At 42.7% G+C, this 25,787-nt stretch overlaps 3 protein-coding genes and 1 long non-coding RNA gene across 11 annotated transcripts; 2 read left to right on the plus strand and 2 right to left on the minus strand.

The window, feature by feature from the left end:
- Positions 1 to 829: 829 nt before the first annotated feature.
- On the minus strand, positions 830 to 8,590 carry LOC110529591 (protein FAM149B1). Of its 3 annotated transcripts, XM_021611938.2 has the most exons (16): positions 8,079 to 8,589; positions 7,540 to 7,656; positions 7,143 to 7,290; positions 6,375 to 6,517; positions 5,826 to 5,987; positions 5,461 to 5,619; positions 5,050 to 5,231; positions 4,721 to 4,863; positions 4,247 to 4,315; positions 3,696 to 3,808; positions 3,269 to 3,499; positions 2,766 to 2,889; positions 2,529 to 2,654; positions 2,302 to 2,383; positions 2,058 to 2,207; positions 830 to 1,871 (listed from the first exon to the last, which is right to left on the minus strand). In XM_021611938.2, the coding sequence occupies exons 1-16, from the start codon at positions 8,123 to 8,125 to the stop codon at positions 1,789 to 1,791; spliced, it is 2,079 nt and encodes a 692-aa protein (XP_021467613.2). In that variant the 5' UTR covers positions 8,126 to 8,589; the 3' UTR covers positions 830 to 1,788. The 3 variants fall into 3 exon arrangements, 2 of the variants coding, with proteins under 2 accessions (XP_021467613.2, XP_021467623.2); XM_021611948.2 differs by lacking the exon at positions 4,247 to 4,315 and having other exon boundaries at positions 8,079 to 8,588; XR_002474419.2 differs by lacking the exon at positions 830 to 1,871 and having other exon boundaries at positions 2,071 to 2,207; positions 2,508 to 2,654; positions 8,079 to 8,590.
- Positions 8,591 to 8,686: 96 nt separating this feature from the next.
- On the plus strand, positions 8,687 to 14,197 carry LOC110529603. The gene is made up of 3 exons (XR_002474424.2): positions 8,687 to 9,059; positions 11,423 to 11,600; positions 14,138 to 14,197. It is a non-coding gene; the product is annotated as an uncharacterized LOC110529603 (long non-coding RNA).
- Positions 14,198 to 14,242: 45 nt separating this feature from the next.
- LOC110529610 (protein ecdysoneless homolog) lies at positions 14,243 to 15,748 on the plus strand. 6 transcript variants are annotated; one of them, XM_021611969.2, is made up of 3 exons: positions 14,243 to 14,627; positions 14,756 to 14,874; positions 15,023 to 15,748. In XM_021611969.2, the coding sequence occupies exons 2-3, from the start codon at positions 14,785 to 14,787 to the stop codon at positions 15,188 to 15,190; spliced, it is 258 nt and encodes an 85-aa protein (XP_021467644.2). In that variant the 5' UTR covers positions 14,243 to 14,627; positions 14,756 to 14,784; the 3' UTR covers positions 15,191 to 15,748. The 6 variants fall into 6 exon arrangements, with proteins under 6 accessions (XP_021467644.2, XP_036841545.1, XP_021467660.2 ...); XM_036985650.1 differs by having other exon boundaries at positions 15,026 to 15,748; XM_021611985.2 differs by having other exon boundaries at positions 14,793 to 14,874.
- Positions 15,749 to 22,384: 6,636 nt separating this feature from the next.
- LOC118964475 lies at positions 22,385 to 23,632 on the minus strand. Its single transcript, XM_036976270.1, has 2 exons — positions 23,222 to 23,632; positions 22,385 to 23,074 (listed from the first exon to the last, which is right to left on the minus strand). The coding sequence occupies exons 1-2, from the start codon at positions 23,535 to 23,537 to the stop codon at positions 22,671 to 22,673; spliced, it is 720 nt and encodes a 239-aa protein (XP_036832165.1). The 5' UTR covers positions 23,538 to 23,632; the 3' UTR covers positions 22,385 to 22,670.
- Between the last annotated feature and the right edge of the window lie 2,155 nt (positions 23,633 to 25,787).

The following is a 25,787-nucleotide window of genomic DNA, read 5'->3' on the forward strand; positions in this document are numbered from 1 at the left end:
TAAAATTCTGGCAAATTAGTTCGCAATGAGCCAGGCGACCCAAACTGTTGCATATACCGACTGTGCAATGAACGCAAGAAGTGACACCATTTCACCTGGTTAATATTGCCTGCTAACCTGGATTTCTTTTAGCTAAATATGCAGGTTTAAAAATATATACTTCTGTTTATTGTTTTTAAGAAAGGCATTGGTGTTTATGGTCAGGTAGTCGTGCAAAAATTGTGCTTTTGTTAAATCATCCCCCGGCATTGCATCGATTATATGCAATGCAGGACACACTAGATAAACGAGTAATATCATCAACCAAGTTATAACTAGTGATTATGATTGTTTTTTATAAGATACGTTTAATGCTAGCTAGCATCTTACCTTGGCTTCTACTGCATTCACGTAACAGGCAGGCTCCTCATGGAGTGCAATGAGAGGCAGGTGGTTAGAGCTTTGGACTAGTTAACCGTAAGGTTGCAAGATTGAATCCCAGAGCTGATAAGGTAAAAATCTGTCGTTCTGCCCCTGAACAAGGCAGTTAACCCACCGTTCCTTGGTCATTGAAAATAAGAATGTGTTAACTGACTTGCCTAGTTAAATAAAGGTGTGTAAAAAAAAATTAATAAATCGGCATCCAAAAATACCGATTGTTATGAAAACTTGAAATCGGCCCTAATTAATCAGCCATTCCGATTAATCTGTCGACCTCTAGTCTGCAGTCTCTTCATGTTAGGAATTATGATTAATTTGGTAATTTCATGTGACGCTTTAAGATCGGTCGCTGGTGTTACACAGTTTATAGTATGGGGAAAAGGAAATTTGTTTAAAATAATTGATCAAATCACATGATTAAGTAATTTATTCACAATTTAAGAAGTGTGGTTTGAGCTACTGTGGCCACCATCTTAGATATTCTATATTTTCGGCAGATTTTTTTCACTGGTTACTGTTCCTGCTGTTTTTACTAGAACAGTCTGAAGGTTTGTCACTGGTGTTATAGAATATGTTTTGTTTAAATAATTTATTATCATTAACCTTTTTCGTCTTGGATTATATATTTAAAGTAAATACTCAAATTACATTCTGGAAAGCCTTAATTGTCATTAAAATATAGGGAACACCAGTGACAAAGGCAACACAAGCATTTTAATGTAATATACAAAAAATAATATGCTGTCATTTATTTTCATTAACATTGTTACGGCATTAACTTATGACTAATTTGTAAAAACTTTTTATTGGCTGGTCAAAAAGCCACCATTTTTATAGAACGACTCATTCCCTGCATAGAAGAATTTAAGAGTATAGAGATCAGAGAACATAAACAATATACATACCAACATACATACAGATAGGAAGGTTTAATGAGACGGGTTACTGTCTTTGGCAGCCAGGTAAGCAGAGTTCCAACATACAAAAATAGGGCTCTAGAAAAACAAAAAAAGCATCAAATAAAATCACCTAACAGTACAATGTAGAAATGTTCCTTGTTGTATAAAGTGTTGTTGAAGGCCCCGTTGGGAGTGGCAGCAGGGCCTTGCATCCTGCCGTGCTGAGGTGTGTGGTTGGTGGAAGCAGCCGAGGTTGATAACACAGCCACAAAGCCAAATTCCACAGCCAAAGTCAAAATTGGCAAAAAATGTATAGCTTTTTATTTTTCACTTTAAAGTTAGGCATACGGTTAGCAGTGTGGTTAGGTTTAAAATCATATTGTAAGAAGAGAAATTGTAGAAATGAGCGGGGTTTAATGATAATTAAGACTTTGTGGCTGTGTTAACTAGTGACAACCGGTTGACGGGACTACAACCCAGGTCTGCTACTGCGGGATGTGAAGCCCCCCCGGCTATAGGAGCGTGCTGGGACTGACACAGGCACCAGTACAGCTGAGAGGAGAGCAGGACAAAGATGTGTTAATGAGCATTGATAGTTAATATTCAAATCATCTGTCTGAAAATAATGACTTTTCTCATTAGATAACCAGAGACTACAACCGAATTCTCTCAAACATAATTAGACCGCAACCCAGCGACATGTTTTATAAATGAGGACCACAGATGGCTCCTACTGACCTGGGGGAGGGGTTTGTGTGTCAGGCTCCTCCTCATCCTTGATGGGGGAGTGGCCCAGAGGGTGGTGGATGAAGGAGTCCAGGAAGGAGGAACTGCTGATGCCCAGACTGATGCCCAGACTGATGCCCATCACTCCGATGCCCAAAGAGTCTGCCAGTGTCCCAGACAGAGACTCAATGAGTCAGCCACAAAAATTAATGCGTAGAAATTGTGTACAGTATTCAATGTAAAACGAGGTGCCCACCTGTACCCAAAGATTCTCTGCCAGGACGCCCCTGTCCAATGTTGTCCAGCACCGTGAAGGAGCGGCGGTAAGGGGTGTCTGACTGCAACAGAACCCAGAGTTAAATCTCACGGACTGGGACGCAGGCAAACATATTCCATATTTATCCATTACAATATAAACCTACAAAATATGGCTAAATCGTTCTGTGGTATAATAACTTTTACCGTGTGTGACTATAGCCATACCCTGTAGGTGTGGGTGGTGTTGGGACGGGAGAATACGTCCAATTGATGAAGCCGATCCCGAGGAAGCAAACAACCAGCTTCATCTGTAACAGCACTATGGGCACGACTGGACAAGCCTCTATGCCGCTACACACACAAAATAAAATAGTGTTGTGTTATTAGCAGGTGATAGTATTAAGTGTTGTCAAGTCAGTGCAAGATGTACAACTATTATGCAGAGTTCTACTCGTCCAATACCTGAGTAGGTCTGAAGTGCTGTCCAGAGTGCGGGGGTTCAGCTTCTTCTGTGCCGATGGGGGGAAGGAGTGTGTTCCTGCTCAGAGGTATCAGAGGCGAGGCCAGGCGGTCACTGGCTGTGGGTCTGGAGAGTAACAGCCCTGTTCACTTTCCACACTTTCCATAAAGTTACACAAGTCCCTTTTAACATGGAGCAAACTGAAATCATTCCACACGAGGGCAAATTATACTGTATGCTTCACACAGATCTTCTTTAACTCAGGGTTCATTAAAAGTTCACCCGTTGGTACTTAATCACACACATCTCTTCCACTTCCCTTCTGCTGAACAGAATGCCACAAGGCAAGAGTTAAACGGCAAACAGCTTTCAAAGTAATCTCTCTCCACAGACGGTTCTCCAGCTTCAGAGCAATAAATAAGACGGTAGTGAGGAGGGAGGCAGTGTACATGGAAGAGGACAGGGACCAGATGGAGAATGGGTAACCTCGTTTAAGTTAACTCACAGACGTGTCCCACGGATGACCTCCTCCATGGAGCCGACGGCACTGAACTGTGTCAGGCAGGGAACCAAGGGCAGAAGGGTGCGTGGGGGGGGGTTACGGCGTAGCGCCGACTGGGGCGGACGGGACAGGGAGGAGGAGCTCTGCTCTAGCACCCGGCGAGGACGGGGCTTGCTGGACGGAATCACACTGGACCCTGGCCGATGGGTCACCACCACCCTCTCCTCAGGGTCCCTGAGAAGGAAGCAGTGAACCTTAACTCAAAGTAACATATGCAAAAACCTACATATCCATAGCGAATAACAGTCTCTTGCGCTCTTATTTAATGAGATAAAAGGTGAGTGGTTCACGGCTACAGTTAACTCCTTATGCTACACTCTACTAATAAAGATTGTTATAGTATCATCATGAGTATGATCAGTCTCCATACTGAGCTCTCTCCATCACGCCCAGGTTCCTCTGCTGCAGGGGGATGCCGTGGATCACTATGAGGTCGTTGAGGTTGTGATGCGTCACCGCTGCCCCTACTGGTACCCGACTGGACTGTAGGAGGGAGGGAGGCAGAAGAAGATACAGAGTTAGACTAGGCAAAAGTGGTCATTCACCTAAAAAAAACAGCCACATCATCCCTACGGACACTTGCACGTCACCACAGTCAGCTCCAACTTGGATTTTCTACATGCAACCAAGTGGAGACGACATACCACCACCCACTTGAGACCAAACAGACGATTAGACAAAATAGCAAATTAAAGCGGGAAGTAAATAAAAGCATTCCAAAATGGTCATTATTGAACTAAATAAGAGACGTGTGTAAATTAAATACTCAACAATTGGTTAAGAAGTATGAAAGTGACTAAAAGTAGTATGGTTTGTGTTATTCAACAGGCACAAGCACATTCAGTCTAGGAGTGAATAATAACATGCCGCTGTGGATGGCGTCGATCGGCGCCATTTTGGCTCTGGGTGAGAGTTACATACAGTGGATGGCATTTTCTGCTTTTTGGATTTCCGTCTGGACTTGTGCTTTGAGACCCTTGATTTTGTGGTCTTTGGGGGAAAAATGGATGACCAAATGAGAGAGAGAAAAGGAGAGAGTGAGGTGGACAGATACAGGGTTGTTGGTTTGAAAGGTGTGAAACAGACCAAGGAACAAGACAGAGTAGGGGACAAAAAGAAGGAAGGAAAGAAAAAAGTATTAAAGTTAATGAATTGATAGCCTTCAAAACAAGAGTGAGAAGAACTACGGACAGCAGGGGAAAACAATTCAGCATCAGTGTGACTGTTTTCAGTTTGCCGAATTTGGCCTAAACTCTCAAACACATCTGAAGGTTATAATGGAGTTCAATCACAGTGCTTATTAACATTTCTTATTGACATAAAACCTACATCCTAGGAGTAGGATGTTCCACTCTCTGAGAAGGTAGTCCTTCAACCCCCTCTCAGGGCACTGACCTGGGGTTGCAGGCTGCCTGTTAGCTGGGGCACCCTGATCTGGCCTAGCCTGGGGAGAAGGGTGGGAAGTGTGGACAGAAGCAGGAAAGGATTCTCAGCATCAGACTGTGATGGGCTGAAGTTCACTGCAGTCTTCTCATCATCTGTCAATAAGAAGGGGGCAGAATACTGTCAATTTGACAATGATGGATTTGTTGGTTTAAAAGTCAATGACAAGTCAAAAGTCCCTATAAGACATAGCCCTGTGGTCCTACTTGAGACATAGTCCTGTGGTCCTACCTGAGATTTTGCTCTGTGGTCCTACCTGAGACATAGCCCTGTGGTCCTACCTGAGACATAGCCCTCCCAATGCCTGCGGACCAGCTCCTCCATCCAGCCAACCAGCTCTCGCCACACGTCGTCAAAGAGCAAGTCCAGGGCCGCCTGTCTGCGACAGCGATAGGGAGACACAGGAGGCAGGCAGTACCTCCGCCGACCAGCCCCCACCCACCCCCGCTCCCACTCATCATCCCTGTAAAAGTCAAACCACAGATTAAACCATCAACACAACAAACCTTTTGCAAAATAATGTCAAAGTCTTTCAAAAACTAAGCTTTGTTTTAGATTACTTGGTACAATGGAACCCTTGGGATAATCCTAAAAGTAGGCTACAAGCTCAATCAAGTGCACCATACTTTAAAGTATTTGAAATGCCCCTATATTTAAAGCGTCCTAAATAGGAGAGCTGGGTGGTGACTCACAGGTCCCTGCTGTCAAAGGCCAGGTACTCCTCCATCAGGCCTTCAGCCTCGATCACCTTGGGCCTGTCATGACCTCTGGATCCACTGGGAGTACCAGGGGGGTGGTCAACTGCCACACAGGGCCTGGACAGCACAGCCCTTCTCCCCTGCACACACAGACTGGACACACAAACAACATGGTTCACACTGACATCGGTTTCTCAACAGCATCAGTCTAAACTTTTTAGACTAGCCAGTGCCAGTATGCCTTGTGTTACTTAGTTCACTTGCTGTTTGACAAGTCACACAGTATGTAGGTCACAAAACCACAAAGCCAACGGTAATCTATAATTGATGGGTTAACAGCATCAGTAGCTAGTGCTCACTCTGTGCTGTGGCCGGGCTTGTCCTTATCCTGGGGCTTGCTACTACTGCTGTCCTTCTGTCCAGCTGCAGTGGTGCTGGCGGGTGTCCCAGTCCCCTTCCCTGAGATTGCGTACCACTGAAAGCCCTCGTCACTGGGACACACCAGCTGACTACCCAGAATCCTGTGGGTTCACATAGTAGGGTGGATAGGAGGTGAAACAGTGATTAGAACTTCAATGAATCCAACCGACAAGAAAATGAATTTATTTGATTAACAATTACATTTTGTAATGCTGAGCCAATGATCTAGGACACATTCTCTCATTGTGTATAGGGGCCCAATGGTTTTGGGACAATCATTATGTGGTAAGTAGTTCTTTCTTGGGTTTGCAAACAAATCTAAATCAGATTTATCTAAGGTATCTTTAAGTTAGACTGCTCTTTTTAAGAAGTATCACTATACAGCAGCCAAATGACCTTCAGCAATACATTTACAGGTGAGGAGTGGAAGGAGCCAGGCTAGAGTGGCAGTAATGTGTGAGATGAGGGGGTGTAGGGTGAGGACCCACCGTAAGTGAGGGAACCTGAATGCCCACTGATGACACTCATCTTGCAGCCCCAGTAGATGCGCCCCACCCCGCCCCTCGTAAAGCTCCTCATCAATCTCCTCAAACATTTGCTGCACCTGTCGCGACGCAGCCTTGTCAAACTCCTGAGGGATGGAGAGGGGGAAGGGAAAAAGAGAGTGAGCGGAGCCCCGACCGAGAGGCACACTATGACAGAAGGTCGTTGCTTTTCAAGCTACTTATCAATTATTAGCAGCACGTCGCTGAGCGCTGTTCATTTCACAGCACGCTACATGGCTCCCAGGTGACTGTGTAAGTGATTGTGCTGGAGAAAGTAGTACCATTTGCATGTATATTTCAGAGACTGTGTGTGCGTGCACAGGCGAGTGTTTGTGTGTACTGTACAATATTAAGTTCGTAACTTAGAACTGTAGGGGTATGAGTTCTATGAGGCCTTCTGAGGACATGGCTGTGTAAATAAATCAGAGATTTTTTGTTTTGTTTCTGAAGGCAAGTTCTAGAAAGCTCAGCATCACGACGAAGCGAAACCATGAGGGAAATGACCTCTGCAGACAGAGCAGATTGTCCTCATTACTAAGTCATTACAATACAAACATGATTACTCTAATTTAATGGTAATCTGTATACAAGACTGTTGTAGCATTCAGCATGGCTATGCCTCGCTATATATGCACTTCAAAATACTCAGAACATAGGGCATTTGAACTGAAAGATTCTGGCAGCCAGCTGAGAAGGTGAGGTGAGACTCACATCATAGCCCCAGGAGAAGACAGAGCTCCTCTCTGTAGAGATGCCTGTCCCTGTGTAGCTGTGGATCCCAGACCAGGCCCGGGTTGTGTTTCCAGTGGTGACCGTTGGAGAGTCTGACCGGTTAGAGGCTGCAGACGTCGTCTCTGAGCTGCAACAGAGGACAGACATTGTTTACATGTTGCTGTACGTTACAGTGTTGTGTGTTGTTGAGTGTACCAGGGAATATTTTAGAGCAGTGAGGTATATTACTGTGCTGTTCAGATTATGTAACTGGCTACCTCCCTCTATTTTGTCTCCTTGCCTTCACACATCTAAACAGGATCTGTGAAAGCAATATGGCTGCTCCCTACAAGTGTACATGGTTTCACCTGTCCAGTTCATGGGAAACAGGTCATACCTGTTGTAAGTTGAGACAGCTTCCTGAAGGTCATGGAGGAGGTGCTGGGGGAGGAAGTCATCGTCTACCTCTTCTGGGAGAGGGTGATGGTCAAGGTGGCTTCGGGATAAGCCACGACTGCAGAGAAGGGAAAATCTAGCTGAATAAAACATGAATAAGCAATAGCATTGATATATATATATATATTTCATTGTGATACTTTGGTGGGTTGATATTTATTGTTGTAAAAAGACATTGATCCCAAACAAACAAGGAGTGACATATGAGGTAGAAGTGGGACCCTTACGTCATCAGTTACAGCATTGAACAACATCATCCTATTGCATCCATTTGTGTAATGGAGGCAACTGACCTTGGCTTGGTTTGACAAATGGGCTCTCACATGATCACTACATTATCCTTTACGTTGTCACCCGATAATTAGCTAACCAACAATCTAACTTTAGTCAATCAGGTTACCATATTTCAATCTCGAATGACAGAAATTACAGTTAACAAAGAATGACAAACTTGTCCACTAGCTAGCAACTATTACTTACATCTCAAGACTGTGCGTTACCGGCCGCCTGGTGTATCGCGAAATCATCCTTTTCTCCGTTTTTATCGCCTCATGCCCCCCCGAGTGTCCTCTCTCACCGTGCTTCCCTCTGATTCATGTCCCCACTTGCTCTTTTGGCAGAGGTTTGTCATTTTCAGCCGCCCGCGGTTCAATAACACCTGTACACCCTAGCAAGTTACCTAGCTAGCTAGCTTCGTTGTCTTTGATGTGGAACTTAATTGCAGCGAACTTGCTAACGTTAACAAACATTAGCTAGCAATCTAGCTACTAGATTCGCTAACGTTAGCTAACTGAGAGGGAGAACCAAACCGCGCAGTTGTGCACGAAGTGGCCTATTAATATACAATGCAGTGGAATACTTCAAATAAAACGCGGCCTAAAAGTATTATGGTATTATAGGTTGTTTCAGGAGCGCCAGTAAAATAATCAATATAGCCATTAACTACAGCATCCCTCACGACAACAATAACAAGGCTGTCATGGATACCTAACTTTCTTATCCCTATACCTCACGGGAAATGTATTTTGATCTCCTCTAAAATGACCTTTTGCAAAAATATAAAAGACTACAACTCCCTGTTCTGTGCGATATTCCTATTGCGCTACAAAAGTATGTCCGTCTCTCACCTGGGAACGTTGTCTACGTATAGAATTCAAAACAATTGTAATTCCACATTTTATGTAAATTGTACAACTTTTCTATTGATTCATTATATTTTTTGTGTATCGTAATTTTGAAGCAAAATTTCATCGAAGTATATTATTATTTCTGGGATAAATGCGTGTCGTATAGGAACCAATTACAAAAACTGTAGTATTATAACCGAGATCTATTAATGGTAGGGGAAAAAACAGTTCCTCTAACGGTATGAGAATGACAGAACTTGACAACTAATTTTATTTTTATGGGATTCCTTCTTGAAGATTAACGTTAAAACATATACATAATAAACAAGGCAAGGTAAGACCTCTCTCAGAACTGTAACCTAAGTTAACGTTAATTGATCATGCGATTAGCTAGTGAAGACACTGACTAGTTAGGATGCTAGCTTAATTTTATTTACATGACTTCGTTTGCAAATGTCATGTAATGTTCAGTGTAACAGAGTAGGCCTATCATTGAAGACTTATAGATCAAGATACACAATAAGTTTATCGATAAAAGACAAGCTGCCTGTCTGAACAGTTTGGAAGCTGAGCTTGTACCCTCTAATTCAGTTATGATTCAAATGTCATTATAGAGATGTCGTATGATCTGACCTTCAACAGTCTCTGCTGATAACAAAGCAAAGGAACATAAGTTATCTTGTTATTGCTCATATCATAGGTTCATCAAACCACCCCCACTATGGACCCACTTAGGAGAACAGCCTTGCTAGATGACATGGTCCAGTACTATCTCTTCTTGGTTCAGCCTAACCTCTTAGACACACAGTCTGATGATCTACGTCTGAGACTTTGGCCAAGGTTGCCCCTTGTGCAGTATATCTGGCAACAGTAGCCATTCAACCTCAAGTACCACACTGAGAAAGGCACAGTACTGGTTCTGGCCTGGATACAAATGTTTTTTGAGGATTGAAGGATTTGTTATACAAATCATTTTGATGCTTTGACTGAATGAATGGTGATCATGTCTTGATTGTACCTGCAAGGGGAGTTCCTGCACACATTGGAGGCAGTGCTGTGTTTGGGGACAGTGTGGAGGATGAGTGGTTCATCTTATACCTCCTGCTTCAGATCACACAAGCCTTCCCAGAACAGAGCAAAGCTCTGTATTACTTTCAGTTAGTTTCAACTTCCCAGTGATATTTACTTTAACTTGCAGGTTAGAGTACAATGATGGGGAGGTCCTTCTGATTGAAGCAGCAGACTATCTTCCCAAGTGGTTGAACCCAGAGAGCAGTGGAAACCGAGCAAGTTGTCTACGTGTGATATAGCCCATTTAGCGCCTATTTACGATAGTATTTTCTGTCCAGGGAGTTGTGTTAAGAGCCCTGACACTTGCACTTAAAGTTAACACACATGCGGTACTATTTTCACATCAAATTTTATTTTATTTGTCACATGTGCCAAATACAACAGATGTAGTCCTTACAGTGAAATGCTTACTTACAAGCCCTTAACCAACGATGCAGTTTTAAGAAAATACCTTTAAAAAAAGTAAGAGATAAGAAAAAACAAATAATTAAAGAGCAGCAGTAAATAACAATAGCTGGGCTATATACAGGCGGTACCGGTACAGAGTCAATGTGCGGGGGCACCAGTGTTGAGGTAATTGAGATATTTATGTACATGCAGGTAGGTTGGCTATGCATAGATGATAACAGAGAGTACTAGCAGGAGTCTTATGGCTTGGGGGTAGAAGCTGTTTAGAAGCCTCTTGGACCTAGACTTGGCTCTCCAGTACTGCTTACCGTGCAGTAGCAGAGAGAACAGTCTATGACTAGGGTGGCTGGAGTCTTTGATTTTTAGGGCCTTCCTCTGACACTGCCTGGTATAGAGGTCCTGGATGGCAGGAGGCTTGGCCCCATTTATGTACTGGGCCGTACGCACTACCCTCTGTAGTGCCTTGCGTTCGGAGGCCAAACAGTTGCCATATCAGGCAGTGATGCAACCCATCAGGATGCTCTCGATGGTACAGCTGTAAATTATTTTGAAGATCTGAGCCATGCCAAATCTCCTGAGGGGGAATAGGTTTTGTCGTGCCCTCTTCACGACTGTCTTGGTGTGCTTGGACCATGTTAGTTTGTTGTTTAATATTTTGGAAACAAAATTAAAATGTGTACACCTTTTATAGGGTTAGGGTTCCCACATGGCCATATTTCCATGTTACAGCAGTTGTTTACGTAAAACAGATGGAAGACAGTCGACTACCTGTGCTAATTAGCTATCTGTGTCTCTGAACACCTGTGCGTAAATGGAAGACGGACGCCATAAACATGTTTTCACTGAAAAATACTGTCGGTTGCAACTGTGTTTAAAACAGTGTACGACAGTGTATATTTTACATTTGTGAATACATTTTTATGTGATGTGATAGATGGCTTTATGTTTCTAGAACCGTACTGCAATTGACAATCGATTCACGTTTACATGGAATGTTTGGGCTGCCAGAGCCAATTCTCCTCCAAACAGAACATGTAAGGTCCTTGAACTGTAAGGAGTAACATCAGGCTCCATTATTAGGCTATGTGTGATAACTACAAATTGTTTATCACTGTCTGTACATCTCTTCACATAGCTGACTATCCCTTCGTTTGTTGTCTCTGTAGGCCTATATCAGTCTGTCCATCTGTGTCTCTCCCCCTGGTTCTGGTCTGCTAGGTGTTCCTCCACAGGGGTGAGCTGTACATCCTGCCCTGACCTCCCGCTCTAGTGGAGTTGGCCTGCCCATGAATGCAGCGCCCAGCGTGAACCAGGCTCTGGTCCTGCTCTCGTCCCACACACAGGCCTGTCTGGCCAGCCCCAAGATCCGCACTGCTCTGGGGAAAAGACTGGAGGAGTGAGTGACGCAGCAGAAACAACACAATGAAGTGTTGAAGTGATTGTAAGGTTTCTGTTTGAGGGTAGATTTGAGTCTTATGATTAGGGCCAGGCCTTTGGCTGTTTTCTTTCTAGCCTGAAATTCGATCATCTGACCTCAAGAGGCCGATATAGCGCCTTCTCACACCACATGTGAATTAATTGTCACGTGTGCATACCGTGACAATCTAATGTAATTATCCAATTAGTCCAAAATAAATTCCCAACCATGTGGATTGACTTCAAGTCAATTGTTTGCTGAAAATTGTCATCAGCAGCCTACACTTTAGACTAATGCACCAAATTATTACACTATCAACATAAATATTTAACTTATTGTTTGTTATCAACATTATATAGGAATAATCCGCATTTTATCTATGAAAATGGAGCCTATTGCCGAACAAAGTAGCCATTTTCATTCGCTATAGAAATACATGTAAATGTTGAGGATATGCAAGCGCCAATATCCCAAAATGTGCGATTTCATTAACACAAGTAAAGAACGGAGTTGCAGTCTGGTCAACAAAAATAGAAAGCCTCTCTATAATAATGGACGAATCCACTGACTCCATGAGACCAATATTTTTCATGTAGGAGAGCTGGGTGAAGATGTTTAAAGTTGTTCTGACTGCGACAGTGTATTTACAGGAAGTGAACTATTCAAGTGTTGGCATATCATTCCAAATAGGCTACCTGCGCTTTTACGTGCGCTTTGTGGAGGCGGGGAAGCGTATCTCTCCAAATACTGCGGTCTTAACAGAGTTGGAGAAGTTGTTGGGTTGTTATTTTTATAGTGAATGAAAATAGGCTAGCCATTTTATGTTTTGAAAATAATTTCCCCCTCTAAAATTTCGAATATAAAAAAAGTCCTTGCTATCCTGAATTCTTGGGACGTCCCAACTCAGACGTTACAATGTAAAAAGATTAAGGGTAGGGGTTAAGTTTAGGGTAGAGACATCTTAAGGACCCAGATAGCCATTTTTACATCTGTTACTGCTATCGTTCCCATATGTTAATGGCCCAATGCAGCCTTCAAATCATTTGCTGGTAATAATTAAGTACCTTACTGTTTTCAACTGTTTTCAATCAAAATGGTAAAAAAAGAAACAGGTAACTTCTTAGCAAGAGCAGTTTCTCCTGCAAAAAAATAATTGAGTGGGGAGGGGAAAACTGAAAATGAGCTGTTATTGGCAGAGAGGTTTGGAACTCTTTCTTATTGGTCTATTAACTAATTAACTGCCAAAACTCCATCCCACCAAAACATGCTGAAATTTAAGGCTGTCTGTTCAAGCAGCTTTTACACTAAAAGGTCATTATCATAATTGTCATGGTATTGTTCCAATCTCATAGTGTGAAAAAAATTAAATAATATTATGTATGTACACACACACACACATAGTTGTGTACATATAATATTTATATATATAATATATATATATATATATATATATATACACACACACACACACATGGTTGAAGTTGGAAGTTTACATACACCTTAGACAAAAACATTTAAACTCAGTTTTTCACAATTCCTGACATTTAATCCTAGTAAAAATTCCCTGTCTTAGGTCAGTTAGGATCACCACTTTATTTTAAGAATGTGAAATGTCAGAATAATAGTAGAGAATGATTTATATATTTCAGCTTTTATTTCTTTCATCACATTCCAAGTGGGTCAGAAGTTTACATACACTCAATTAGTATCTGGTAGCATTGCCTTTAAATTGTTTAACTTGAATCAAACGTTTCGGGTAGCCTTCACAAGCTTCCCACAAGAAGTTGGGTGAATGTTGGCCCATTCCTCCTGACAGCGCTCGTGTAACTGAGTCAGGTTTGTACATTTTCTACAACAGTCCATCATTACTTTAAGACATGAAGGTCAGTCAATCTGGAAAATGTCAAGAACTTTGAAAGTATCTTCAAGTGCTGTTGCAAAAACCATCAAGCGCTTTGATGAAACTGGCTCTCATGAGGACCGCCACAGGAAATAAATACCCAGAGTTACCTCTGCTGCAGAGGATAAATTCATTAGAGTTAACTGTACCTCAGATTGCAGCCCAAATAAGTGCTTTACAGAGTTCAAGTAACAGACGTATTTCAACATCAACTGTTCAGAGGAGAGTGCATGAATCAGGCCTTCATGGTCGAATTGCTGCAAATAAACCACTACTAAATGACACCAATAAGAAGAAGAGACTTGCTTGGTCCAAAAAACACGAGCAATGGACATTAGACCAGTGGAAATCTGTCCTTTGGTCTCGAGTCCAAATTTGAGATTTTTGGTTCCAGCCGCCATGACACGGTGTGGGTGAACTGATGATCTCCGCATGTATGGTTCCCACCGTGACGCATGGAGGAGGTGTGATGGTGTGGGGGTGCTTTGCTGGTGACATTGTCTGTGATTTGTTTTGAATTCAAGGCACCCTTAACCAGCTTGACTACCACAGCGTTCTGCAGCGACATGCCATCCCATCTGGTTTGCACTTAGTGCTTATCATTTGTTTTCAACAGATCTATGAACCAACACACCTCCAGGCTGTGTAAGGGCTATTTGACCAAGAAGGAGAGTGAGGGAGTGCTGCAGCAGATGACCTGGCCTCCACAATCACCCGACCCCAATCCAATTGAGATGATTTGGGAGGAGTTGGACCGCAGAGTGAAGGAAAAGCAGCCAACAAGTGCTCAGCATTTTTTTTTCTCCATTTAACTAGGCAAGTCAGTTAAGATCAAATTCTTATTCACAGTGACGGCCTAAACCTGGCCTAACCCGGAGGCTGCTGGGCCAATTGTGCGCTGCCCTATGGGACTACTAATCGCGGCCGGATGTGATGCGGCCTGGATTCCAACCAGGTACTGCAGTGACGCCTCTTGCACTTCGGCGCAGTGTCTTAGACCACTGCGCCACTCGGGAGCCCTATGTGGGAACTCCTTCAAGACTGTTGGAAAAGCATTCCTCATGAAGCTGGTTGAGAGAATGCCAAGAGTGTGCAAAGCTGTCAAGGTAAAGGGTGGCTACTTTGAAGAATATAAAATATATTTCATTTGTTTAACACTTTTTTTGGTTAATACGTGATTCCATATTTGTTATTTCATAGTTTTTAATGTCTTCACTATTATTCCACAATGTAGAAAATTGTAAAAAAATAAAGAACTCTTGAATGAGTAGGTCGGAAGGTCTTAGGAAGTACATGGATGAGATGGACCATGAGCTTAAGGGCACCAGCATGGGACAGAGCTTCAACCAGCAGGTAAGATATGTGATCGATATTTACCACTTCTTGTTGCAGTGTGCAAATTCTGTAAAGAGTTCTTTGGAAAGAGGAAGGATTAGGGATACCTAAGTTGCATTAATTGCATATAAATATGTCAAATAACGATTGTATTCTATGATTCCAGCAGGGCACCAATAAAGTAGGCCCAGCAGCCAATGGCTGCCCTCGTTCCCCCAGCGGGGAGGGTCTGCTGGGTGAGGATGAGGAGATCCAGCCCCTGGACATAGACCTTAACATGGTCACTAACCTCCTGGAGTCTCTGAGCTCCCGGGCTGGCCGGGCCGGCCTCTAACCTGCTGCAGAGTCTGGGCATCCACCTGCCACCCAATACTTGACCGTTCATGCTGAACACCTGCCCCTCAACTCTGACCATTCATTGAGAACTCTGACCGCTCATTATGCCCTAGCAAAGAAAATCACCCAACACCTAGTTCTTACTGTCTGCGCAGCCTAGATACACTGCCCTTTAAACCTTTTGCTCACAGAGTACACCATGGACCACACCAGAATCAATAATGTACATCAGGACAGTGGTTTGACAACTGGATAATGTTTGCCATTCTGAATGCAGGATCTAAAAGGTAACTGTAACCCTACAATGTTGTCATCCTAACGTAGAGGCACTTTCACCCCTTTTGGATATTTGAATCTGATTGTCCTAAATATAACATGTAGTTTAAAATGTTTTTTTTGTTTTACAGCACTTAAATCATTACTTAGTCAAATAATAAAGTCGTACAGCACATTGATATATCAGCTGACGTAAGAAAGGCTATATAAATCTATTTGATGTGATACTTTTTTTGGGACAAAATGTGCAGTCATTTTCTAAATATATGATGTTAAATGAGGTTTCAAGGCAGTGAAAATATTATTTTCTTCGCTTACCCTGTGCCGTATTATTACACAATCTCATTGTGATTCAATATTAACCAAAGCCCAGCCAATTTTAGTAATACATTTGAGATAAACATGTGGACTTGCTTTCTGTTAACTTTTTATTGTTTCATGTGGGGATTTGAGAAACCTTGAGGAAGACATAGTGTCTCTATGCAGAGTTTCCCAGACCTTATCTTCGGGACCCCAAGGGGTGCACATTTTGGTGTAGGCCCTATTTTGGTTCAGCTTTGTAGTTTCTAGGGCAAAAAACAAAACGTGGACCAAGTTTGGGAAACACTGCTGTATTGGTTTCTAGCACTTGGAGTAGAGATCACTTTCTGAGTCTAAATGCAAGCTGAGATCTACTGCTCAGATTTTAACTATGCAATTGAAAACAGTTCTGTATCAATGAGGTTTGTGCAATAGGCTATAGGCCCAGTACATTATCACTGCCAATTGACTATGCTTGAATTGCCCTGTCAGTGTTGTTCTACTCAAACTATTTTAAAATTATATAAAAATAAAAAATAGGAATATGATCACACTGGTAGTATATAATTTGTTGTATTACTTGTGAGGCTGACAAGCATAATATACAGTGCATTCGGGAAAGTATTCAGACCCCTTCACTTTTTCCACATTTTGTTACGTCACAGCCTTATTCTAAAATTGATTAAATTACAATTGTTTCCTCGTCAATCTACTCACAATACCCTGCAATGACAAATCAAAAACAGGCTTTCAGACATGTTTGCAAATTTATAAAAAACAGAAATATCTTATCTTATCTTATAAGTATTCAGACCCTTCCAGAAGGACAACCATCTCTGCAGCACTCCACCAATCAGACCGTTATGGTAGAGTGGCCAGACGGAAGCCACTCCTCAGTAAAAGGCATGTGACAGCCAGCTTGGAGTTTGCCAAAAGGCACCTGAAGGACTCTCGGATAATGAGAAACAAGGTTCTTTGGTCTGATGAAACCAAGATTGAACTCTTTGGCCTGAATACCAAGTGTCATGTCGGGAGGAAATGTGGCACCATCCCTACGGTGAAGTATGGTGGTGGCAGCATCATGCTGTGACGATTTTTTTCAGTGGGTGGGACTGAGAGACTAATTAGGATCTAAAAAAAAAAAGATGAATGGAGAAAAGTACAGAGATCCTGCTCCAATCAAAATATATTTGAGACTTTAGATTTTTCAAAGTGGCCACCCTTTTCCTTGATGACAGCTTTGCACACACTTGGCATTCTCTCAACCAGCTTCTCTCACCAGCTTCAGACCTGCGATGCATTTCAATTAACAGTGCCATGTTAATTTGTGGAATTTCTTTCCTTTGTAATGAGGTTTGAGCCAATCAGTTGTGTTGTGTCAAGGTATGGGTGGTGTACAGAAGATAGCCCTATTTGGTAAAAGACAAAGTCCATATAATAGCAAGAACAGCTCAAATAAGCAAAGAGAAACAACAGTCCATCATTAAGACATGAAGGTCAGTCAATGCGGAAAATTTCAAAAACTTTGAAAGTTTGTTCAAGTGCAGTCGCAAAAACCATCAAGCGCTATGATGAAACTGGCTCTCATGAGGACCGCCACAGGAAAGGAAGACCCAGAGTTACCTCTGATGCAGAGGATAAGTTCATTAGAGTTAACTGCAACTTAGATTGCAGCTCAAATAAATGCTTCACAGAATTCAAGCAACAGACACATCTCAACATCAACTGTTCAGAGGGGACTGTGGGAATCAGGCCTTCATGGTCTGTACCACTACTAAAGGACAGCAATAAGAACAAGAGACTTGCTTGGGCCAAGAAACATGAGCAATGGACATTAGACCGGTGGAAATCTGTCCTTTGGTCTGATGAGTCCAAATTTGAGATTTTTGGTTCCAACTGCCTTGTCTTTGTGAGATGCAAAGTAGGTGAACGGATGATCTTTGCATGTCTGGTTCCCACCGTGAAGCATGGAGGAGGTGTGAAGGTGTGGGGGTGCTTTGCTGGTCACTGTGATTTATTTAGAATTCAAGGCACACTTAACCAGCATGGCTACCACAGCATTCTGTAGCGATACGCCATCCCATCTAGTTTGCACTTAGTCCCACTATCATTTGTTTTTCAACAGGACAATGACCCAAAAACACACCTCCAGGCTGTGTAAGCACTGTTTGACCAAGGAGAGTGATGGAGTGCTGCTTCAGATGACCTGGCCTCCACAATCACCCAACATCAACCCAATTGAGATGGTTTGGGATGAGTTGGACCGCAGACTGAAGAAAAAACAGCCAACAAGTGCTCAGCATATGTGGGAACTCCTTCAAGACTGTTGGAAAAGCATTCCTCATGAAGCTGGTTGTGAGAATGCCAAGAGTGTGCAAAGCTGTCATCATGGCAAACGGTGGCTACTTTGAAGAATATAAAATATAACATATATTTTGATTTGTTTAACACCTTTTTGGTTAATACCTAATTCCATATGTGTTATTTCATAGTTCATTGTTCAAACTTTTGACTGGTATTTTATATATTTTTTTACTGGACTGATGGTCTGCATCTGATGTTCAGTCTGAGGGGAGCTAAGGAGCAGCAGTGAGGCTGCCTCTCACTGTCCCTCCTCTCTCCCTCTCAACTGAGAAAGGGGACACAGTCTTCCAGCTGATGGCCAAACTCAAGTCGCACTGCATTATTTCTGCCTCATGCACACATTCATGTTGTTACTCTTATGATCAGGGAAAGTGAAATATTCCTAGATTTAAAGAAAGACAAGCTGCTAATAATAACAACGCAAGCTTATCGGAACACTTTGCTATACTCATTCTTTGCAGCTGCAGTGCTGGTTGTAGTGTGAGTGGAAGTAAGGAAAACACGCATTTCATTAAAACAGCAGCTCTTTGTGCAGACATGGTGATCTGACCAGTTGGTGACCACCGACATGGAGTGTATTGCTTATTTCCATTAATCTTCTCACTGACCATGTTTCCATCCACAGTTTTTATGAGAGTAAAGTCATACCAAATGGAATAAAAATCATGACAGTTGTGACAGAAACAGGAAGCCGACAGATCATTTGTTCGTTTGATATGTTGGGATCTTTTTGTGTCTGTAAAATGTATAATGCGAGAAATTACATCCTCACCGAGCGAAAGGATGGAGCTGGTGCTTTCAAGGAGCGGGACTCTAATCCCAACGCGTATAAGAAATCCCGCTAAGCCCTCAGACGAACCATCACACTTTAAACAGATCAACATTTACAAAGCCGCGGGACCAGATGGATTACCAGGACATTTACTCAAAGCATGCGTGGACCAACTGGCAAGTGTCTTCACTGACATTTTCAACCTCTCCCTGACTGAGTCTGTAATACCTACATGTTTCAAACACACCACCATAGTCCCTATGCCCAAGAAAGTGAAGGTAACCTGCCTAAATGATTACCGCCCCGTAGCACTCACGTCGGTAGCCATGAACTGCTTTGAAAGGCTGGTCATGGCTCACATCAACACCATCCTGCCGGAAACACGAAACCCACTCCAATTTGCATTCAACAGATCCACAGCTGACGCGATCTTAATCGCACTCCACACTGCCCTTTCCCACCTGGACAAAAGGAACACCTTTGTGAGAATGCTGTTCATTGACTACAGTTCAATATTCAACACCATAGTACCCTCAAAGCTCATCACTGAGTTAAGGACCATGGGATTAAACACCTCCCTTTGCAACTGGATCCTGGACTTCCTAACTGGCCACCCCCAGGTGGTAAGGGTAAGCAACAACACATTGGCCACGCTGATCCTCAACACTGGGGCCCTTCAGGGGTGCATGCTTAGTCCCCTCCTGTACTCCCTGTTCACCCACGATTACAACACCATCATTAAGTTTTTTGATGACACAACCATGGTAGGCCTGATCACCGACAATGATGAGACCGCTTATAGGGAGGAGGTCAGAGACCTGGCAGTGTGGTACCAGGACAACAACCTCTCCCTCAATGTGAGCAAGACAAAGGAGCTGATCGTGGACTATAGGAAAAGGAGGGCCGAACAGGCCCCCATTAACATTGAAGGGGCTGAAGTGGAGCAGGTCGAGAGTTTCAAGTTCCTTGGTGTCCACATCACCAACAAACTATCATGGTCCAAACACACCAAAACAGTTGTGAAAAGGGCACAAAAACATATTTCCCTCCTCAGGAGAGTGAAAGATTTGTCATGGGTTCCCAGATCCTTAAAGTTATACAGCTGCACCATTGAGAGCATCCTGCTGACCAATTAATCAAATGGCCACCCATCTATTTACACTATTTACACTGCTGCTACTCGCTGTTCATTATGTATGCATAGTAGAGGTCGACCGATTAATCGGAATGGCCGATTAACCAGGGCCGATTTCAAGTTTTCATAACAATTGGTAATCTGCATTTTTGGACACCAATTATGGCCGATTACATTGCACTCCATGAGGAGACTGCGTGGTTGGCTGACTACCTGTTATGCGAGTGCAGCAAGGAGCCAAGGTAAGGTGCTAGCTGGCATTAAACCTATCTTATAAAAACAATCAATATTAACATAATCATTAGTTAACTACACGTTTTTATTTTTTTACCTTTATTTAACTAGGCAAGTCAGTTAAGAACAAATTCTTATTTTATGGTTGATGATTTTAATAGTTTATCTAGTTTGTCCTGCGTTGCATATAATCGATGCAGTGCCAGTTAATTTATCATTGAATCACAGCCTACTTCACCGAACGGGTGATTTAACAAGCGCATTCGCAAAAAAATCAGTCATTGCACAAATTTATACCTAACCATAAACATCAATGTCTTTCTTAAAATCAATACACAAGTATATATATAGTATATAGGGAAATTGTGTCACTTCTCTTGCGTTCTGTGCAAGCAGAGTCAGGGTATATGCAGCAGGTTGTCTAATGTAACAGCAATATTTAGACATAGGGATGCCACCCGTTAGATAAAATACAGAACAGTTCCGTTTTTCACTGAAAGAATAAACGTTTTGTTTTCTAAATGATAGTTTCCGGATTTGACCATATTAATGACCTAAGGCTCGTATTTCTGTGTGTTATTATGTTATAATTAAGTCTACGATTTGATAGAGCAGTCTGACTGAGCGGTGGTAGGCAGCAGCAGGCGTGTAAGCATTCATTCAAACAGCACTTTCCTGCGTTTGCCAGCAGCTCTTCGCTGTGCTTCAAGCATTGTGCTGTTTATGACTTCAAGCCTATCAACTCCTGAGATTAGGCTGGCAATACTAAAGTACCTATTAGAACATCGAATAGTCAAAGGTATATGAAATACAAATGGTATAGAGAGAAATAGTCCTATAATAACTACAACCTAAAACTTCTTACCTGGGAATATTGAAGACTCATGTTAAAAGGAACCACCAGCTTTCATATGTTCTCATGTTCTGAGCAAGGAACTTAAACGTTAGCTTTTTTACATGTTACATATTGCACTTTTACTGTCTTCTCCAATACTTTGTTTTTGCATTATCTAAACCAAATTGAACATGTTTCAATCATAAGCGGTCGACCTCTAATGCATAGTCACTTTACAAATTACCTCGACTAACCTGTACTCTTTCACATTGACTCAGTATCCCCTGTATGTAGCCTTGTTATTGTTATGTAATTTTCTTGAGTTACTTTTTGATTTGTAAGATTGTTTTAACTTTAGTTTATTTTGTCAATATTTTCTTAACTCTCTCTTGAACTGCATTGTTGGTTAAGGGCTTGTAAGCATTTCTTGGTAAAGTATGCACCTGTTGTATTCGGCGCATGTGACAAATACAATTTTATTTTATTTGAAATGGCAGGGGAAAGACCAAATATTGATATAAAAACCATCAGGTCAAAATAAACTTGGAGCCACACTGTGAAATGGTATGTGGTCCTTTCACTAAGACTCCACAGTAGGAAACAGATTAAATAACTTTGATGAACTTCACAAGGAGGTGAAAGTGCATGCTGATCTTGATGCGCCTTTCCAATAAATATCAAGGATCTGATTCTGGTAACGTGATGATCGATGTTTGACTGCCATTTGACAAATACAAATAAAATAATTACATTATGTCGAGCCTACCCGAACAGCATTCCCGCACAATCTGTGAGCTGTACACGCACCAAGACCAGAGTAGGCATATTTGCTATTTAACACAACAGTTTTTGTGACAAAACTATAGTTCAAAATGCGATGGAAACACATATAACTTAAACAAAAGTCAGTTTGAAATAAAAAATATAACTGTTTGGCCATAATGACCATTGTTATGTTTGGAGGAAAAAGGGGGTCAAAGAATACCATCCCAACCGTGAAGCACGGAGGTGGCAGCATCATGTTGTGTTGCTGCTTTGCTGAAGGAGGGACTGGTGCACTTCACAAAATAGATGGCATCATGCGGGAGGAAAATGATGTGGATATATTGAAGCAACATCTCAAGACATCAGTCAGGAAGTTAAAGCTTGGTCACAAATGGGTCTTCCAAATGGACAATGACCCCAAGTATACTTCCAAAGTTGTGGCAAAATGGCCTAAGGACAACAAAGTCAAGGTATTGAAGTGGCCATCACAAAGCCCTGACCTAAATCCTATAGAAAATTTGTGGGCAGAACTGAAAAAGCATGTACGAGCAAGGAGGCCTACAAACCTGACTCAGCTACACCAGCTCTGTCAGGAGGAATGGGCCAAAATTCACCCAACTTATTGTGGGAAACTTGTGTAAGGCTTCCTGAAACGTAAAGCTATGTATCTTGCTCATGGCACAGATCTAGGATCAGATTATCCTTGACAAATCCTCCCTTTTATCATTAGGAGGAATGCAAAACTGATTTCAGACTGACTAGTCTCTACGATCAACTTCATCCTCTATGTTGGATCTCTACAACAGGCTGTACAAAGGTCTTGTTAATCCACGTGCCGTGTGAAGTAGTGCTGCAGCCAGCGGTGAGAAGGCCAGAGCGGCCATGTCGACCAAGAGATTCTGTAGCGCTCCCAGCAGCAGTATGGCCAGCAGGTACCCCATGAATAGCAGACTATGCCAGCTACCCTCGCTCAGTGCCCGGGGGCCCTCTGGGTGCAGCAGGCACAGGAAGCCCAGCACCAGGCTCTGGTTCACCATCAGGGTGAAGTACAGGTCAAAGGGTGAGATGTGGGAGCTGATGTGGCGCCGGTGCTCGTTCTCAGCCACCTTGGTCAGCCAGGTCAGAGAGAGGCTGTGGAGAAGGAGGGCCAGTGGGGCGTAGAGCCACTCCAGAACCTCCACTGACGGGACACCCTGAGACACTGCAGGGAGAAGGGGTGAGTTAGTGTACTGACACAACAGATGATTGACACACCATCACATTTGAGGCTATGAGTCTGTTATCAACTGGTAAATGCTGGTTAGAGAGCCGACTTTCCCCTCAAGCTAAACACTGTAAACGCATTTACCTGTGATAGTGACAGAGGTGAAAGTGATGACTGTGATAAGGCCCATTAGGTGGACTGACGGGAGTAGTGCCAGTCGCAGGCCGTGGCTCCAGCCCACACAGAGCAGAGGCAGCAGGCCCATGGTGAGTGGGTACATGCCAGAGTGGGCACTGGCCTCTGCCCACACACCCAGCACAGCCTGGGCACTCCCACAGATAGAGGGCACCAGCAGGCGCTCTCCCAGAGACAGAGAGTAGGGCTTCAGTGGTGCCAGGCCCACGGCATGGAGGACCAGCAAGTATAGCAGAGTCACCAGCACCTGGGAGAGACATGCCATAAACACAGGTAAACATTAGCCATTTTAAACATTAGCCATCAATAGCCATTTTAAACATGAACCATCGTGGAGATTGCAAGAGTTAGTCGATTATGTCCTGCAGTATCAAGAAAAAAACAAACTCAGGTGATTTAGGGTATTTCATGCCTTGGGCCTGGGTCTTCCAATCATGCATGTGCAAAACATGTACTGTATCAATCCACCCAGGATCCCACTCACAGATATACTGTAGTTCAACTTCACATGCTCAAGTACAGTGAAATGCTTCACTTGCAAGCTCAACCCAACAGTGCAGTAATCAATATCAAAATAGTATAACTAATAAAAAAATGAAATGTATATGTACTTTTTTTAAACACAATAAATAAGAGAAGAAGCTATATACAGGGTCAGTGCCAGTACCACATTTACAATGTGCAGGGATACTGAAGTATTTGAGGTAGATATGTACATGTAGGCGGGGATTAGGAGAACGTGACTGGTAGCAGGATAAATAATAAATATGATAATAATAACTAGATTGCGACTAAAGTTGTGAGGCTTGCTAAAGTTATTTTTAAAGTATTTTTGTGATAGTGAAATAAGTTTAAAAAGTTGTACTTTGATTATATAACTTGAATAGTGAAATCATAGTCAGTAGTGATCAGTAGATTTGGTCAGTAGTTGTGTGGTTCAGTAGTTGTGGTCAGTAGTTATGTGGTTGTGCTCAAAAGTTGTGTGGTTGTGGTCAGTTGTTGTGGTCAGTAGATAAGTGGTCAGTAGTTGTGGGGTCAGATATTTTACAGTTGTGGTCAGTATTTGTGTGGTTGTGGTCAGAAGTTGTGTGGTTGTGGTCAGTAGTTGTGTGGTTGTGGTCAGTAGATGTGGTAAGCAGTTGTGTGGTTGTGGTCAGAAGTTGAGTCGGTGTTGTCCGTAGTTGTGTGGTTGTGGTCATTAGATGTGGTAAGAAACTTTTTTTGTGGTCAGAAGTTGGGTGGTTGTGGTCAGCAGTTGAGTTGTCAGTAGTTGTTTGGTCAGAAGTATGCTGCTTCTGGTCAGTAGTTGTGTGCATCTGGTCTAAGTTGTGTAGTTGTGGTCAGTAGTCATGTGGTTGTGGTTACTAGATGTGGAAAGCAGTTGTGTGGTTGTGGTCAGTTGTAGTGGTCAGTAGTTGTGTGGTCAGAAGTTTTGCGGTTGTGACCAGTAGTTGTGTGGTTGTGGTTAGAAGTTGCGTTCTTGCAGTCTGAAGTTGTGTTGTTGTCCGTAGTTGTGTGTTTGTGGTCACTAGATGTGGTCAGAAGTTGTTTGTGGTCAGTACTTGTGTGGTTGTGGTCAGAAATTGTGCAGTTGTGGTCAGTAGTTATGTTTTAATGGTCACTAGATGTGGTCAGCAGTGGTGTGGTTGTGGTCAGAAGTTATGTGGTTGTGGTCAGTAGCTGTGGCCAGCAGTCAAATGGTCAGTATGTCAGTAGGTGTGTTATCATAAGTTGTGTGGTTGTGGTCAGTAGTTGTGTGGTTGTGGTCAGTAGTTGTGTGGTTGTGGTCAGACGTTGTGTGGTTGTGGTCAGATGTTGTGTGGTTGTGGTCACAAGTTGTGTGGTTGTGGTCAGTAGTTGTGGTCAGTGTTGTGGGGTTGTGGTTGTGGTCAGTTGTTGTGGTCAGTGGTTGTGGTCAGTAGTTGTGTGGTTGTGGTCAGAAGTTGAGTGGTCAGTAGGTGTGTTATCATAAGTTGTGTGGTTCTGGTCAGAAGTTGTGTGGTTGTTGTCAGTATATCTGTAGTTGTGGTCACTAGATGCGGTCACACATTGTGTGGTTGTGGTCAGTAGGTGTGTGGTTGTGGTCAGAAGTTGTGTGATTTTATCAGTAGTTGTGGTCAAAAGTTGAGTGGTAAGAAGTTGTGTGGTTGTGGTCAGCAGTTGAGTGGTCAGTAGTTGAATGGTCATTAGTTGTGTGGTTGTGATCAGTGGTTGTGGTCATAAGTTGTGTGGTTGTGGTCACTAGAGGTGTTCAGCAGTTGTGTGGTTGTGGTCAGAAGTTGTGTGTTTGTGGTCAGTTGTTGTGTGGTTGTGGTCAGTAGTTGTGTGGTTGTGGTAAGTCATTGTGTGGTTGTGGTCACTAGATATGGTAAGCGATTGTCTTATTGTGGTCAGAAGTTGTGTCATTGTGGTCAGTAGTTGTGTCGTTGTGGTCAGTAGTTGTGTGGTTGTGGTTAGTCATTGTGTGGTTGTGGTCACTAGATATGGTAAGCAATTGTCTTGTTGCGGTCAGAAG

This window comes from Oncorhynchus mykiss, chromosome 1 (assembly GCF_013265735.2).
Source record: "Oncorhynchus mykiss isolate Arlee chromosome 1, USDA_OmykA_1.1, whole genome shotgun sequence".
In the NCBI taxonomy this organism is placed as follows: Eukaryota; Metazoa; Chordata; class Actinopteri; order Salmoniformes; family Salmonidae; genus Oncorhynchus; species Oncorhynchus mykiss.

Bases quoted from the DNA above. Each gene is read 5' to 3' on its own strand.
- LOC110529591 (XM_021611938.2), bottom strand. From the start codon at position 8,125: ATGATTTCGCGATACACCAGGCGGCCGGTAACGCACAGTCTTGAGAT. The intron at 5,988-6,374 runs GTGGGTCCTCAC...GTGAACCCACAG, and splicing joins TTCAGGTTCCCTCACTTACG to GATTCTGGGTAGTCAGCTGG. The intron at 2,384-2,528 runs GTATGGCTATAG...GTTCTGTTGCAG, and splicing joins ACACCACCCACACCTACAGG to TCAGACACCCCTTACCGCCG.
- LOC110529610 (XM_021611969.2), top strand. From the start codon at position 14,785: ATGAGTAGGTCGGAAGGTCTTAGGAAGTACATGGATGAGATGGACCAT. The intron at 14,875-15,022 runs GTAAGATATGTG...CTATGATTCCAG, and splicing joins GACAGAGCTTCAACCAGCAG to CAGGGCACCAATAAAGTAGG.
- LOC118964475 (XM_036976270.1), bottom strand. From the start codon at position 23,537: ATGGCATGTCTCTCCCAGGTGCTGGTGACTCTGCTATACTTGCTGGTC. The intron at 23,075-23,221 runs GTAAATGCGTTT...TTCTCCCTGCAG, and splicing joins CACCTCTGTCACTATCACAG to TGTCTCAGGGTGTCCCGTCA.